Below are 15328 nucleotides of genomic sequence, written 5' to 3'. Positions count from 1 at the left end.
TCTGCAGTAGCCCAGTTCTTTCTGCAATAGCATGATAAGCTGTTTTTGCAGAGTTGGTGCTATAACCTGTATTTGATGGGTATCATAGGCGCATAAGTTGTATGTCAAAACACTGGTGACCCCCGTATCAAAGTGACACCAACTATAAGGACGGTGATCAATCATCTGTGCATCGACATTTAGGTGAAGATGCCTGAGACAATGCTGAAGCAGCATTAGAAGGGGAAGTATGCTTATGCTTCTTAGCCTTTTTACATGGTTCCCCCAATGTGGGCAGCACCGATGATGCAGATGTTGAAGTAGTTGATGTCATAGATGTCGAAGTTGTTGGTACTGGTGGTAATACTGGAGTCGCTGGTTGAGCATGTTCGTTGGTGACTCCCAACATTTTCGATGAAGATGACCTGAAAAATTTTTCAGACTGTAATTTTTAACTATCTTTTCTGTAACTTAAAACAGAGTGGGTTAGCAAAATCATGATGTTCATGATTGAGGCACTAAACGCACAAACTATGGAGGTCAGTATTGGAAATGGATCTGTGACACAAGGCACACTGCTTAAAACCGCTAAAAGCTTTGGGCATCAAAATAAAAACCACCAATGTGAGATCAAAGGACTGAAATATGTTGAAACCACTAGTAAACACTTTCAGCCTGAAAACAGGCCTGAACAAAGAATTCATTAAAAAGTGACAAATTTTTTTTTCCAAAAAGGCACAAAAAAGTCTAAATTACACACACAAAATATACATATAAAATGTGTGTGTGTGTGTGGGGGGGTGTTAAACGTAGTTTTATGAGCCGTGAGGAAGAAAAAGATATCCTCTCAGCTCCATGGAGAACTAAAATTGACAGTCCCATGAGCTATTAGCAGGGGGGATGGAACTTGTGCATGCACGGTGCGGTAAGTCTTCAAGAATTTGAAGTGACAGTGCAATTGTTGACTGTCCGTGCCAAGCTCCGTGGATGACGTCACTCGCATGTGAGAATATACTGCCTGCCTGTCCTCGGATAACTGTTAAGTGCTATATATAAAATTATAGTCTTGCTAGTGTTATTTTCCACAATTAGAACAACAGTGTATTCATAAAGAACTGAATATAACTGTATTCATTCAGAACTTCCTGAGCTTTTTCTGGATTGATGGAGAGCCTTTTTGATCGACACAATAGTGCTATTTTGTGTAGTATGCCATTATCAAGTGTATTTTCTAGAGAAAATTATTGTGAGTATATTGTCTGCAGTAATAGTGATCTATGAAGCAATTAATCTGAGCATAGTTTTCATGACTTTATGTCTTTTTGTAAAAAAAAAAAAAAAAAAAGTAGTGCAGGCAGCATCCCTGAAGCAGCTCAGTTGGAGAAAAATATGATGGCCACTGTCAGATAGGGGCTATAAATACATAAGCATCAACATATATCTTATTACCTTCAGAAAGAAGCTCTCTTTGGCACAATGCAAGTACTACAGCAATTGGTAGCAGTAAATTTGAGAGACCGAGATCAAACTCCACATGCCCTGGCTTAGAAGTGAAGTTCATTCCTGTTATGGCATGTGCAAAACTGACCCACTGGGAGAAATTGCCCTGAGGGGCAGACCAAAGGTCCATCAAGGCCAGTGTCCTATTTTCAACAGTGGCCAATCCAGGTCACTAGTACCTAGCAAGATCCCAAAAGATTAAAACAGATTTTATGCTGCTTATGCCAGTAATAAGCAGTAGATTATCCCAAATCAACCTTAATAAAGTTTTATAGATTTTTCCTTCAGGATCATGTCCAAACCTTTCTTAAATCCAGCTACGCTAACCACTGTAATCACATTCTTTGGCAACTGCTTCCAGATCTTAACTATTCCTTAAGTAAAAAGATATTTCCTTCTATTTGTTTTAAAACGATTCCCATGTAATTTCATTGTGTCCCTTGATTTTTGTACTTTTTGAAAGAGTGAAAATCGATTCACTCTTACCCATTCTACACCACTCAGGATTTTGTAGACCTCAAATACTGTATATTTCCTCTCAGCCATTTCTTTTCCAAGTTGAAGAGCCCCCAACCTCTTTAATCTTTCCTCATACGAGAGGAGTTCCATCTTCTTTTATCATTTTGGTCACTCTTCTTTGAACCTTTTCTAATTCCGCTATATCTTTTTTGAGATTCGGTGACCAGAACTGTGCACAATACTCAAGGTGAGGATGCATCATGGAGCAATACAGAGGTATTATAATATCCTCAGTCTTATTTACCATCCTTTCCTATTAATTTTTAGCATACTGTTTGCTTTATTTGCCGCAGCCACACACTGGGCAGAAGATTTTCAACTTAGGATAACCAGATGCTCCCGGAAAGTTTCTTAGATTTGCTGGAGCTGAACCTTGCTTTGCCCCTCCCTCTTGCCCTCAAAAACACCCCCCTGAAATAATCCTCTCACTGAAGAGCCTCCTAAACCCCTCTTAGAGATGCTCCTCCTCACAGAGCCGCCTCCCCTGTGAAACCTCCACCATCCCATTGATCCCCTGGGCCTACCTTTGGCAATCCTTGTTTTATCTAGAGGGTTCCAAAGCAGAAGCAATCCTCATTTACTCTTGTATCATCTAGTAGTGGGCTCAAAATAGTGCTAGCACCTTCTAGCAGTACCGGTAGTTATGTGTTACTACCACTAGGGGTTAAGTTGCCTTACCTTACAAAGGGCCTGCTGTGTTTGGGGGAAGCAAGCTCCCCTCATCTCCCCAAACTATACCCATGTATTTAATACAAGTTAAGGAGCAAATAATGTATATTATTGCCTTAATGCCCTTAGCAGCAAACCCCATATGTCTCTCCTTGATGGCCTTGTCATCCTCGAATGCCTCTTTTTCCTAGTGATTATGTAATGGCCCAATTGGCTCAATCACAGGCTTTCTGCTTCTAATGTACTTGGAAAAAAAATGCTTTTATTATGAGTTTTTCCTCTATGGCAAGCTTCTTTTCAAATTCTACCTTTGCCTTCCTTATTAATGCTTTGCATCAAATTTTTGCCTATTCTGTTTCCCTGCTTTCTTCATGAGATTTTTTTTTTTTAAAAGATGATCTTTTGGCTGTAATATCCTCTTTTATCTAACCTTTTAATTATCCTGTGTGTACTTTGGTCTTCCGTCCAACTTTTTTAATAAACATCTGGCCTGGGTTTCCAAGATAGTATTTTTAAATCAACATCATTCCTGATTTAGGGGGAGAAGTTATCAGGGTGCTTTTATCAGGGCCGCCATCAGAAATTTCTGGGCCCCTTACTGAGCAATCCTATTGGGCCCCCCACGCACCTCTTCCCCCCCCCCCTCCAACCCCCCCTTCTTCCATGGGCCGAATACACACATACTTTTCTCTTTGACCAAAAGATTTGTAAGCCTGCAACCACGTCAAGGTAGACTCTTTCAGCAGGGCCCTAACCTAACCTAAACTAAACTAATCTATACCTATCTATTCTAAACTAACATATGTCTAATACTGAACTAATAACAAACTAACAAACATCTGCATAATAAATAACCAATAAATAATAGTGCTAGTAGCTATAATTCACTTTTGAATGTAAAATCTCAGTTAAGGATTTCTTTTGACCTTTGTAGGCCAGAAGTAGATCACAATTACAATACTGTAAGCTTAATAAATATATCAGAAAAAACTACACATCTGAGCGCATATCTGAACATACACATCTGTATGATCCCATCCTCCTCTGCTTGCCTATAGCTGCATCATGCATGTTAAAAATGTACGATATGTTGATATGTGCACCTTCCTTCCTTCCCATCCATCCTCCTCAGCCTGTCCTTACACATCCACAGCTGCATGTTAATGATGATGTATATGTTATGATGATAAAAATAAATAAGTGCATATGAGCACATCATTAACATGCAGCTATGGATGAATATAAAAAAGAAACAATATTCTGTACAATTGTCAATTTATAAATCAGCATCTTCTCCCCATTCTCTCTTCCCCATTTCCCTTCAGCGTCCTCAGCCCACTCTCTCTCCACTTTCCTTCAGCACACGCACATAAAAACAAGCAAGTAATTTATATCATTTTCATTCTATTCATTCATAGAAATTAAAGTCTAAATAATGCCAGTCACATAACAAAACATGATTTTACAAAAATAATTCCCTGCACAGTCAAGCCTTCAAGGATTACTAGATGTCTTTCAGCAGTTCCCCTCCCTCCCTCCCCCTTACCTTTGTGGCCAAGTCAAAATGATCTACCAACAATAAAATTTTAAAAACACAAAGCACGCTGTACGCAGAGAAAATGTTAATTATCATTTATATTCCGCGGGTTTTCAAAGAGGTCAAGGCAGATGACTTTATGCAATGTCACCTCAGTAACAACTATACAAAAATAGACAAATATTCCACCTCCCTTTTTACTAAAACGCGATAGCGGTTTTTAGCGCAGGGAGCTGCGCTGAATGCCCCACGCTGCTCTCACCGCTCATAGGCTCCCTGCGCTAAAAAACGCTATTGCGGTTTAGTAAAAGGGGGCCATAGTGCAAAATATAGACAGCATATATAAATTCTCAAAGCAGACACATTTTGATCACTAAATTGAAAATAAAATCATTTTTCCTACCTTTGGTAATTTCATCAGTCTCTGGTTCCACTTTATTCTTCTGACTGTGCATCCAATATTTCTTCCCTTCTTTCAGCCTCCTGTATGCTTCCTCTCCTCCAGACCTCATTCCCTCCCCAAACTTTTTCTTTGTTTCACCCTGCCCCTTCTTTCTTTTTCTCTCTCTCCATACCCCATTCCTTTCTGTATGTCTGTTTTTCTCTCTCTCACCCTGCCCCCTTCTTTCTCTCTCCACACCCTCTTTCGTTCTGTATGTCTGTCTTTCTCTCTCTCTCTTTCCGTGCCCCATTTTTCTTTGTTTCACCCTGCCCCCTTTCTTTCTTTCTGGCTTCCTGTCCCCCTTTCTTTCTCCCTACCCTCCCCTATGCCACCACCATTGGGAAAATGCTGCCACCGCCACTGGTGAATAGGCTGCCACTGCCGCCATCGGGAACAGGCCGGCGCCGAGTTCGCCCTGCTTCTCTTCCCCGTGGGGCCGACCAACTCTCGCCACCCGACGTCAATTCTAACATCGGAGAGGACGTTCTAGGCCAGCCAGGCAGCGATTGGCTGGCACAGAACGTCCTCTCCGACGTCAGAATTGACGTGAGTGGCGAGAGTTGGCCGGCCCCACAGGGAAAAGCAGGGAGAACTTGGCGCCGACCTGTTCCCGATGGTGGCGGTGGCACTCAAGTGGCTAAAGAGCCGCAGTTTGCCGGCCTAGGGAGAACACTGGAGGGTGGCCAGCTGTGCACCCCCTTGGGACGTAAACCCGGGGCGGGGCGGACCGCCCCCCCCACCCTGGTATGCCACTATCTGTACCTCACTCCCTCCCTATGACCAAAAATTCTCCTTTCTTCTATTCCCCGTGTACACAACCATCTCTTTCCTTCCCTTCCTCTCTCCCAAGTTCATGCCTTCTGGGTCCAAAAATGCATTCCCTCCCCCACCTCAGCATCTCTTTCCCTCCCTTCCTCTCTCCCAAGTCCATGCCTTCTGTATCCAAAAACCCATTCTCTCCCCACCTCAGCATCTCTTTCCCTCCCTTCCTCTCTCCCAAGTCCATGCCTTCTTTGTCCCAAAACCCATTCCCTCCCCCACCTCAGCATCTCTTTCCCTCCCTTCCTCTCTCCCAAATCCATGCCTTCTGTGCCCAAAAATGCATTCCCTCCCCCACCTCAGCATCTCTTTCCCTCCCTTCCTCTCTCCCAAGTTCATGCCTTGTGTCCAAAACGCACTCCCTCCCTCCTTTTGTGTTCTGCGTTTGCCTCCCAGCCCATCTTTGCAACTTTCTCAGCAAAACGAAGCTCAAGCCATGAGGCTTGTCTTCTGTTTCCTGCCTGCCCTGCCACGCACAAATAGCCGACCGGAAGTATTCTCCGACGTCAGCGCTGACGTCGGAGGGCAGGTTTTGCTTAAGCCCTCCCTCCGACGTCAGCGCTGACATCGGGGAGCACTTGCGATCGGCTATATGTGAGTGGCAAGGCAGGCTGGAACAGAAGACGAGCCTCGCGGCTCGAGATGTATTGATTTCCGCGGGTCCCCCGTCCAGCTCTCTCCTGTCAATGTGGGGCGGACCGCCCCTCCCCCTAGACTGTGGCCTAGGACCCTGGGGGAGCCCGGGCCCCCTGTCAGCTCCGGGCCCCTGAATGCAGGACTGGTGGTACTGCCCTGATGGCGGCCCTGGCTTTTATTACCTCTTGATTTACCATGAGAGTCACCAACTGGCAGTAGCTCAGTATCACAGGTTACTGTGAATAACACTGCTTGCGAGTCATCTTGAAAGCAGCACTATTCCACCATCCAAGGAGCATTGGAGTGGGGAGGCATCGTCATTAAAGGGAAGCACAAAAAAAAAAGGGGGAGACCCAATGATCCACAGTGAAAACAATCCACCGATGAAAACAAAAACAAAAAACCATGGATACAGATGTTCTGGAGATAATTTATTATACACTGACATATAAAAACATGAAAATTAAATTTAAAAAGTACAATGATAAAAAATATAGTGATAAAAACTAGAGTTGCGCGGGGACAGAAATCCCACCCATCCCCGCCCGTCCCTGCCAGGATCCTCTCCGTCCCCACCCATCCCCGCCAGGATCCTCTCCGTCCCCACCCATCCCCGCAAAGAATTACCTCCACCCCGCCCGTCCCTATAAAAAGCAGCAATTACTTCTGACAGGATCATCAATTCCACAGTTTCTTTTGTGTTTGCGCTGCTGTTTTCCTTCTGGAATCTCTTTGGTGGAACCCTTTTTTTTGTTTTCTGTTCAGGTAATTAACTTATAAACCCCCTCTTTTACTAAGGCTGATGTGTCCATTATATTATATGGACGAACCCTGCTTCCAAAGCCTTCCATCACCGTGGGAGTCCCGTTGGCTAGAGGGGGGTCCCCATGGGAGTCCCATGGGCCAGAGGGGAGTCCCTGTAGGAGTCGTGTAGGTTAGGGGGGATTCCCGCGATCCCCGTTCCCGTGCAGACCTCTAATAAAAACCCAACTAGACCCTACATGGTCCGTGTTTCGGCGAACACACCTTCCTCAGGGGTCCAATGGTTTGCAAACTCACATATAAAGAATTGGACTGTTTAATTAATTAATTAATAGACCCCTGAGGAAGACATGTTCGTCAAAACACGGACCGTGTAGGGTCCGGTTGGGTTTTTATCACTGTATTTTTTATTATTGTACTTTTTAAATTGAATTTTCATGTTTTTATATGTCAGTGTATAATAAATTATCTCCAGAACATCTGTATCCGCAGTTTTTTGTTTTTATATTCATTAAAGGGCCTTGATTTGAGGGAGTGCTTTGGGAGCAGCTGACAGATGGAGGGCTTTGGGTAGGGGGTTTGAAATGCAGCCTAGGAGCTTTTTGGTGGGATCATTTTTACACTGCAAGCCATGTTATAGAATTGATTTATTTATTTAAAACATTTCTTCCCCGCTTAACACCTAAGCGGGTTACAGTAGAAAACACACACATTCAGGACATACTCAAACATATCACAACATGTGCAATTTGTATTAATGAGGTGTTTTGCATCATTACTATGGACCCTGCAATGACTTAGCCAACACTACGTTGGAGCCCTTTCACACATGTTAAGGGGCACTTGGGGCTAGATTCAGGAAAAGGTGCTGAAGCCTCAGGGCCGAAAAACTTGGCACAAAGCATTTTAATGGGGCATTTAAAGTTGAGCGGCCATTATTGAATTGCCCGGAGTGCCGATTTTGGTGCCAGCATATAGAGTATAGGCCTGCTGAAACCAGTGCCCAATTGGGGTGCGCATCCTCAGTATTCTATAACACGCCCCCCTTTTGGTACGTGTGCTGTTGGATTTGGGCACACATTGTTATAGAATAGTACATAGGTGCTGATTAGTGCCAGCTGACACCCAATTATTGGTACTTATTGGCTCCTTGGCCAACTTAATTAGGTGCACATCTTTGATTGGTTCCCAATTTTGGGTTGAATATATGGAATTCAGGGAATAAGTGCAGTATAGCCATAAACTAGCCACCCACGTAACATCTTAACCTTTGTAACTGCTCTTTTTAGCTTTTCTTTATACCATTTTCCTCATTTTATCATTGTTGCCTTCTGAAAATGAAACACTAACATAGCAGATTTCCTTAGGGGCCTTTTCACTAAGCTGCGTTAGGCGCTAAAGTGCGCCTAATGCAGTTTAAGAGGGGCTTATAGGATGAGCTCGGGCATCCTATGGTAAGTTTGACATTTCAGTGCATAAATTGCATGCAACATATATTTTTAAAATTTTTTTTTTTTTGCTGTAGAGGGGACTGTGTCAGGGGCAGAGAGTGACCATTTCTGCACTGACCATTTAGGGCATCTGCATTAGCCCAGGATTAGCCAACAAAATGAGTGGTGGTAAATGCTCACGTGCAAATTTTTTTCAATGGCCGCGCCTTAATGGCAACATTAGAGCATGGCCTTTAATGGAAAATCGGCCATTTTACTGCTGTGGTAAAAATGGCCTAAACACACACATAAGGGCTCTCTTTTTCCTGCAGCTTAGTAAAAGGCCCCTTTAGGTGTCTTCATTCCAGCACTTAACTCAGATTTCCTTATGTTATGATCACTTGCCTAATGGCCCCATGAATGTTACCACTCATACCAAATCTTGCATTCCACTAAGGATTAGAATTAAAATAACTCATCTACCTGGTTCCTGGACCAGCTGCTCCATGAAGCAGTCATTTATTTCATTTAGGGAATTTACCTCCTTTGTATTTTTCGATATAATATTTATCCAGTAAATACCGAAATCACCCATTATTACTGTGTTGCCAAGTTCATTATCTTCCCTAATATCTGTTACCATTTCATTATTTGTCTGTTAATTCTGGCCAGCCAGATGGTAGCATGCCTTCCCCGCAGGTGGATTTCTGTCAGTAGTTCAAGCTGTAGTGCTGCTTCATATCGATTATTGTAATTTTTTTTATATCAAGCTTCCTGAAGCAGCGCTTTGGTCCTTAGAGATGGTTGAAAATACAGCAGCACAATTGATGAGTGGAGTAAGTAAAAACTCTGCAATCGTTTCTCTCCAGTGTTGATTGAACTCGTTTTTTATTACATTTTGCGCTTGATTTAAGTGTTTGTGTGTGTTATTTAAAGTGATCTGTGCACTTAAGAAGATTGCTCTTCTAAGCTATCCTTTCATCAACAGAAGCTGTTCTATGTCCAATCAATTTCTTTTATTTGTAAAACTGCTGTGCACGCTCATATTCTTGTGGTACTTGTTAGGGATAGGCATTTGTTTGCAAAAAAATTGGGACAGGTCGACAACATATTTCATGTAGTATGTCAATATCAAATGAAAACAAGCAGGAAAAAAAATACAAAATATAATGTTTTGTCATTTACTGATAATAGTGCGCACTCTTTTGGAAAAAAAAGTATGCCCTCTATGGAGCGGAGGAATAGCCTAATGGTTAGCGCCGTGGGCCTGGAAACCTGAGGAACCAGGCTCAATCCCCACTGCGGCTCATTGTGACTCTGAACAAATCAAGTAATAACTCTCCATTGCCCCAGGTACAAAATATGTACCTGCATATAATATGTAAACCGCTGTGATTGTAATGACAGAAAAGCAGTATATCCAGCCCTATCCCCTTTCTTTTCACATAGAGGGGAATTTTTTATATACCAAAAAAAACCTAGTGTCTCTTTAAAACTGATGATGCTGGCATATAGGAAAGCCTGAGGCGTTTTCAGCAAGGAGCAACTGTAAAACTGAAACATTTGCACTAAATGGTGAAGTTTAATTTGGAATTTAAAGCACAAAGAACTGTTTTATTGGGGTTTTTGGTCACGAGGAATTGGGACTCGATCTGGCTATTACAAGCCAGCATTGATAGTGGAACTCAATGAACTAGATAAGTACTTTATATCTCTGGTAATTTAGGTTGAAAAGTTTGAGGCGCAATTACAAACAAGTGGGAACAAGATGATGCTATGATGGTTCCCTTTTACGTGGTCCTAAGGTCCGCAGACATGACCGTGGTGGAGGAGTACTGAGCACATCACATTTAAAATAATAAATAAATAGCATTGTTGTGAGAGGATCGTATGATTCAAACATTTACTTTCAAAAATAAGGACTCCTGCGTACAGAGGAGGAAAAGCCTCAGAATATGAAGCTGCCACAATCAATTTGTAACGCAGGCAGGAACATTTGCAAACACATCTATTTGGCATAAAAACCTCCTCAAAGGCACTTCTGTCCTGAAATGTAATTGATTACGGCAGTTTCACATTCTGAGGCTTTTCCTCCTCTGTATGCAGGAGTCCTTATTTTTGAAAGTACATGTTTAAATCATAAGATCTTCAGGCTTTCCTATATGCAAGCATCACCAGTTTAAAGAGATACTAGTTTTTTTGGGGGGTATAAGAATTTTCTTGTGTGTACTCTTGCTTCATTGACAGATATTTTGGGATTTACTAGGTTGAATTTTTGATATAACCCCCCCCCACACCCACTTTTACAAAACCATAGTGTGGTTTTTAGCGCCGGCCATGGTGGTAACAGCTCCGACGCTCATAGAATTCCTGAGTGTCGGAGCTGTTACCGCTGCGGCGGGCACTAAAAAACGCACTACGGTGGGATTAACGTCTAAAGTCAAAATTGAGATAATTTGCTGAAAACATCTAGCATATAGTCATAATTTGACCAAGAAAACATCTAAATTTCCGGGCTGATTATGGCTTTGAGCTAGAAGTTTTTAAGCCGAACATGCCCATCTGTAAGTACCATTTTTGAAAGAAAATACATCCTGGGGAAAACAGAGAAAAATAATCCATAGGAAGGCCTGTCTGGCAGCATTCCTAGTGAACCAGCCACACAGACATCCCAGCAGAGCACAGAGGAAGTCTAGTAGTCAGCGTAGTGGACTTCACATAAAGACACCCAGGTACAAATCCCACTTAAATCCCTTCATATTGTATGGTGAGCCCTCCAGGAACAGAAAAAACCTACCTTACCTAAAGGTCCATTACTACAATAGGCCTCAGGCTTTCAGATTATTTATATACTTAGGTCAGGGGGGTATGTCTATGTTCCAGGAGGGCTCACATATTTGTACTAAAATGAAAGAGTTAAAGTGGGAATTGAAGCTGGATCCTGTTGGTCACTGTCCACTGCACTGTCCACTAGACCAGTGGTTCCCAACCCCGTCCTGGAGGACCACCAGCCCATCAGGTTTGTAGGATAGCAGATCTGCATGCTGCTCACCTCCATTATATGCAAATCTCTCTCATGCATATCCATTAGGGTTATCCCAAAAACCCGATTGGCTGGTGGTCCTCCAGGACAGGGTTGGGAATCACTGCACTAGACTACTCCATTCACTTGCTTGCTGTTTTCTTAATATTTGGAGCTGTCATAAATATAGTAACATAGAAACATGACAGCAGATAAAGGCCAAATGGCCCATCTAGCCTGCCCATCTGCAGTAACCATTATCTCTTTCGCTCTCCGAAGATCCCATGTGCCTATCCCAGGCCCTCTTGAATTCAGACACAGTCTCTGTTTCCACCACCTCTTCCGGGAGACTGTTCCACACATCTACCAGCCTTTCTGTAAAAAAGTATTTCCTTAGATTACTCCAGAGCCTATCACCTTTTAACTTCATCCTATGCCCTCTCATTGCAGAGTTTCCTTTCAAATGAAAGAGACTCGACCCATGTGCATTTACATTACATAGGTATTTCAGCATCTCCTATCATATCTCCCCTCTCCTGCCTTTCCTCCAAACTATAGTCTGTCCCCATATGCCTTATCACGAAGACCACACATCATTTTAGTAGCCTTCCTCTGGACCAACTCCATCCTTTTTATATCTTTTTGAAGGTGCGGAGTGGGGAGAGTGGCCACAGGAGGATTAAGGGAGGGCCAAGCCCACAATCCTTTACAGATCAGCTGGTCAGTCAGGGCATGTTTTTCTGACTTAGTTGTAACTGAAACAGGTCTAGATAAAACCATTCTTTTCTGCCCTGGACCTTTTCTCTGTTCCAATTGTCGAAGAAAAACATCCAGATTGGAAGTCTGCCCAAAACATGTCTCCAACACACCCCCTTCCTATTTGAATGAATTAAATGAGAAATGTCCCAATTCTGCCTTTTTGAAAATTGTGATTTTGATATTTTGATGGGAAAACAGATTTACTGCTTTGTGCATCTTTTGAGATGTGTTGGTTGTTTTTTTTTTCTTTTGAAAATGAGCACCAAAGTATGCTCTCTTTCAAAAGAGTGCGCACTCCAGTGACTTTCCTCCCATGATGAAAAACTTACCAAACGAAAATGAATTTTTAAAAAACCCAAAAACATTCCCAGAAAAGGCAGGAAAAACAATGTGAAATGAGAATTTTCTGGCTGCCCATCCCTAGTAACTGGGCCAAAACTCTAGAATGAATTATTAGAGAGGAATTATTTATGTTCTAGGGAGAAGATGAAATCATTTTTATTTAATTTAGTTGTTGGATTTTAATGTGAGAGCTTTTATTCTGTGGTATGTTTTTCTGTTTGTATTGGCATGTGATATTGATGTTCTCTGCTCAGAAGTGTTTTATGGGTGGGATACAAATGTATGAAATCAAATACATAAATGGAATAACTTTACATTCTACCTGATGAGTCAAAGCACTGTACTGCTATTCTGTTTATTTACACAGTGTCTGGGAAAACGGGACCTCTATATTATTCCAAATCAATCAAAATTGTCCTACTGCAGCAGAATCTTCTGTCTGATGTTTTGAGACATTTCTGAGTATTTTTCTATAGGATGGAGCTCGAGCTTGCAAAAAAGTTGTGCTCTTAATTACAGAAACCTCAGAATTCACTGAGTCAACAGTTCAGTGGGGGGGGGGTTGGGGACGGGGGTTCATTGGGGGGTTTGGCAGGAGGGGTTGGTTACCCTCCTGCTGGCGATATTTGGGAAAGAGTGGGGACCCTCCTGCCGCGATCGTCAGGGGGGGCCTACCGGCAGGAAGAGTTGGGCACCCTCCTGCCGGTGATGGTCAGGGGCGGGTGGGGTGTCTTTCGGCAGGATGGACTGGGCATCCCTCCTGCCTTGTTCATTTAGGGGGAGGGGGAAGACTGGTGGCTGTAGATGCGGCCACTATACTGTATCGCGGCAGGGAGATCCCTTGCTGTGATTAAGTATAGTGGCCTACATTTTGCTGGCCTACATTGTAAGGGTCTCCCGCTTTACTAGGGAGACACGTAGGGCCGCCTAGATTCGTCTAAGGCTACCGCCTAGCCATAGGCGGGCTTGCGGGCCTCTCTAGGCTCCTGGAGGTGCCTGCAATATAAGCGGCCTGCTTGGGGAGCATTTTTTTTAGAAAACATGCGTCCCGATTGGTTGATTAGACAGTGGTAGAATGCCTACAGCTGCCTACAATCGGGATGCAGTTTATAGAATCCGGGCCTAAATGTTTAAACAACAGCAAATAATTTTGAAACTAAGCAAGGGGATATTTTACTCTTTCAAATACTACAAAGACTAACCCCCCTCTTTTACAAAGGTGCACTAAGCTTTTTAGCGCGCTTGCTAAACACGTGCTAAGCACTAACGCGTGCATGTTATGCTAGGGATGCGTTAGCAGTTAGCGCACGTGTTGATTTAGCGCGCGCTAAATCCGTACTAAAAGGCTTAGCACGCCTTTGTAAAAGAGGGCTTAAGGGACCCTCAATGAAGTTACATGGAAATACTTTTAAAACAAAAGGGAGGGAACTCATTGCCAGAGGATGTTGTAACAGTGGTTAGCATATGTGGGTTTAAAAAAGGTTTGGATAAGTTCCTGAAGGAGAAGTCCCTAGTCTGCTATTGAGAGAGCTATATGAGGGAAGCCACTGCTTGCCCTGGGATTGTTTGCATGGAATGTTGCTACTATTTAGGCTTCTGCCAGGTACTTATGAGCTGGATTGTCCACTATTGGAAGTAGGGTACTGGGCTAGATAAACCATTGGTTTGACTCAGTATGGCTATTCTTATGTTCTTATATCCCATTTTTCCAGACACTGTGTAGACGATAAACTACACATTCTAAGCCTCAGAACTCAAAATATCTGGATTCAGCCACCTTCATATTAATTCAGTTTCATATTGTTTTCCAGGATGAAAAGAAGGTCCCCCCTCCAGTACCAAAGAAGCCCCCCAAAGGAAAATTTCCCATTACAAGAGAAAAGTCTCTAGACCTACCTGATAGGCAACGCCAAGAAGCTAGAAGACGTTTAATGGCTGCCAAGCGAGCTGCATCCTTTCGGCAGAACTCCACCACCGAGCGTGCAGACAGCATCGAGATATATATCCCAGAGGCGCAAACCAGGCTTTAAAGAATAGGATGCTGCAGCTGATCCCTTTCTTAAAACCACATGCTTGTATAATTTATCCCCCACCTGGTAATTTTGGTCTCATTCTCTCTCCATTGAATATGCCCTTGCTGTTGTGTTCTTCATGCCATAAGCGCAGTGGAATGCTTTTGATTTCTTTGGAGTTTGCAAAGCAGATTGCAAGAACTACTTTTTTTCTATTCTGTGTCTAATCTCTGATCAGCAACACACTGGATAGGGATTATTGAGACCTGACAACCAACAAGTTCTCAGAGGACAACGAGAAACACCTCTGGAGATGTAACCCAGCTCAGTTTTTTTGTTATTTATATATTTTTATAAATCGTGCGATGATTAGGAATAAGAATAACAAACTAAATGGGTGCATCTCACCATTCACTAGAGGCATTAGCTAATTCCAAGTAGAAGGTGCTAGAAACTTGACGTGCAGGAAAGGAAGAACCCATTGCTCTCTCTGACCTCCAGTTTCTTTCCTTGAATCCAGTTAGATTAAATTCTCCCATGTGCTCTGCCTTGCTGTTCATCTTTGTTTCCTGCAGAAGAATCTGAGGCCTTGTGCGCCGTGTCAAGCCCCGGATCCAAACAAGGATAACTCATCAGTGAAATTCTAACATGTTCCTCAGAAACTTTAAAGAATACTAGTCTATTTCCTTTGGAAATAGTGCAAGATGCAAAAAAAAAAAAAAAAAAAGCATGTGTAATCTCGGTGCAAGAGGGCTTAAGGGATAGGAGAAAGGAAAATGGATGCCTTAAAAAGTCAGATTTTCTGTAGCAAGATGTGTAAAGTGAAAAGTTATACTTACTCCTAATGGAACAGTCATCTCTGGGTTTTCTACAATTTTAATTTATCCTGCGTATGCATTT

At 42.7% G+C, this 15328-nt stretch overlaps 1 protein-coding gene across 1 annotated transcript in view; it reads left to right on the top strand.

Moving 5' to 3' along the window:
* Positions 1–14971, top strand: part of DLGAP2 (DLG associated protein 2) — a 1086744-nt gene extending 1071773 nt beyond the window's left edge. Inside the window, exon 12 of the mRNA XM_033938644.1 lies at positions 14228–14971. Coding sequence (XP_033794535.1) covers positions 14228–14446 — 219 coding nt within the window. The 3' untranslated portion in view covers positions 14447–14971. The remainder of the gene's footprint in view (positions 1–14227) is intronic.
* The last annotated feature ends 357 nt before the right edge of the window (positions 14972–15328 follow it).

This window comes from Geotrypetes seraphini, chromosome 3 (genome assembly GCF_902459505.1).
Source record: "Geotrypetes seraphini chromosome 3, aGeoSer1.1, whole genome shotgun sequence".
Classification (NCBI taxonomy): Eukaryota; Metazoa; Chordata; class Amphibia; order Gymnophiona; family Dermophiidae; genus Geotrypetes; species Geotrypetes seraphini.
This window is presented reverse-complemented; position numbering and strand designations above follow the sequence as displayed.